The following is a 2,089-nucleotide window of genomic DNA, read 5'->3' as shown; positions in this document are numbered from 1 at the left end:
AGGTGGGCTCCTCTTGAGCCACTCTCTAATCCCATTGATGCATGGGGGTTTCATGATCAACATGATCCTTCTCTCTTGGCTAGCACTACTTTAGTCATTTGAGGGCTATTTTTATGGTTTCCTTTTATTATGAATAGTTGTTAGTGTTTTCATCTTTGTCATTTGAACTCTCGCGAGATGATCTTGTATCCTCCTGCCCCCCTTTTTTTTGTGAATATGTAACTTTAATATATAATTAATTGAGAATGGACTATTCATTTTTAAGAAAGAGGAAATATTGTGAACGAGAAAGGTCAAGTGAATGGTTTTGATTGCGTAGAATGCGCCAATGAAGCCGGGCCTACAAATATATTTCATGAAGTACCCATTTCACATTGTCTTCTTCAAAGACGTCAAATACAATAAATGCTGACGCTTGACACTGGCCCACATGAAACTCACAAGCACCATTGGAGTAACCAAATACAAGATGAGAATAATTAATTATATACTACTGCACATTTAAAACTATATATACATGTATTTGTTTGTTGGGGCCCATGGGCTTGGATGGACAGAATTCGATGATGTAGTCGGTACCAGAAGGGCATGCGAAAGTGCTCGTAGCATCATCCTTGGCATAGCTGTAAGCCTGAGGGCACTGCTTCTTGAATATCATCGAGTAGTTTGTGGGAGGGCAGTCGCTGGCATAGGTGCCAGTGCAGCAATACTGGTCAGTTTTAAAGACATTGCAGGCAGTGTTGCATCCGCCATTGACCTTCAATTCAGAAGGGCACACAGCATTTATGTCGGCTTTACAGGCAGGAGCGGTGCACTTCGTATTGGTGGGATTGATGGCAAGGGGAATATTGAAGCCGTCCACCAAAGAGATGTCATAGTAGTCCTGGTCACTCTGTGCGTACTCAACCAGCGTTGCGGGAACAGCTCCGGAAACTTCGCAGTTCAGTTTTCCGCCGCAGTCACCGGTTTGGCAGCTTCCATTCCCGCTCGCATCGAAAGTGCAGCCCGTTCGGCCCCAGAATCTCGCCGACTGTGTCCCCGCCGGCACATCTACCGTCCATGTCTGACCCTGGTCCAGTTTCTGCCCTCCTCCGGTTAATCTCGCCGCCCAGACTGTGTACCCGCACTGGTTCCGAATCTCAAACTTAACTGCTGCCGCCTCTGCGACAAACACACACACACATATAGAATATTATCGCAAGGCTTAAAGAGATGTATGTACTGTTCAACAACATACACGACGTATTTTGTTAGCAATACAGCTTACCTTGCACATATAAAGAGATAGCCAGTCTTGCCACAAGAAGAAGCGCAAGATCTGATACTCTTCCCATTATAGAGTCTCGATTGAATGGAAATGGGTAGATTGGGTATACGGGGATGTATTTGATATAGAGAAGATCGAAGGGAATCAGGGAGAAGCCGTAAATCTTACGACAGCTTTGGGTTTCTGTAAGGGTTGTCGGTATTCAAACTTGCACCTTATTTAATCTTTCATGACATGGCTTGTCTCTATGACTTTATGACTTCAGTAGCCCATTTTTAGCGAGAAGTTTCATGAAGTTTTCGTTTCTCCACAGGGAGGAGAGTTCCACGTGTTATGCTGGAAGCCAAGAGCGGACTTCAAAGCCGCGTATTGACTTCTTTAGATTCCAAGGGCCGACAGTATTAAGACTTCTATCAATCTCCGGCTTTGACCATTTGTGCATTGCTGAAAAACTATACAGCATATTCAAATAATAGTTGTACCAATTCGTCGAGTTCGGGAAAGGGTGTGAGCATTTGTAAGAAAGTATTCTAACATAGGACAGGATGGATCTAGACATTGCCGCTCGGTTGTTCTTTAAGAACAGGCAATTTGGTAACGTGGATCAGACTTTTAATGCAATTTAGAATTCTTCGGTAGGGTTTTGTTTTAAACTCATATAATGCGTGTACATCTTAGACTTTTAAGATTGTTTTTTTTCCTAAATTCAATTTTTGCAGCCTTCAAAATTTCCTTGCAAATTCATAGTTATATTAAAATTATATATATAATAACAAATATAAATATAATCTTGTAAGTATTACTTTCTTCTTGGAGATGGGT

General features: G+C 42.1%; 1 protein-coding gene across 1 annotated transcript; it reads right to left on the bottom strand.

The window, feature by feature from the left end:
• Positions 1-277: 277 nt before the first annotated feature.
• On the bottom strand, positions 278-1,477 carry LOC149544090 (pathogenesis-related thaumatin-like protein 3.8). The gene is made up of 2 exons (XM_089798676.1): positions 1,268-1,477; positions 278-1,161 (listed from the first exon to the last, which is right to left on the bottom strand). The coding sequence occupies exons 1-2, from the start codon at positions 1,332-1,334 to the stop codon at positions 491-493; spliced, it is 738 nt and encodes a 245-aa protein (XP_089654802.1). The 5' UTR covers positions 1,335-1,477; the 3' UTR covers positions 278-490.
• Between the last annotated feature and the right edge of the window lie 612 nt (positions 1,478-2,089).

Source organism: Cupressus sempervirens, chromosome 8 (genome assembly GCF_028749045.1).
Source record: "Cupressus sempervirens isolate cs-2001-9-10 chromosome 8, ASM2874904v1, whole genome shotgun sequence".
NCBI classification, from domain to species: Eukaryota; Viridiplantae; Streptophyta; class Pinopsida; order Cupressales; family Cupressaceae; genus Cupressus; species Cupressus sempervirens.
The sequence above is the reverse complement of the archived record's forward strand: the minus strand, read 5'-3'. Positions and strand labels throughout refer to the sequence as shown.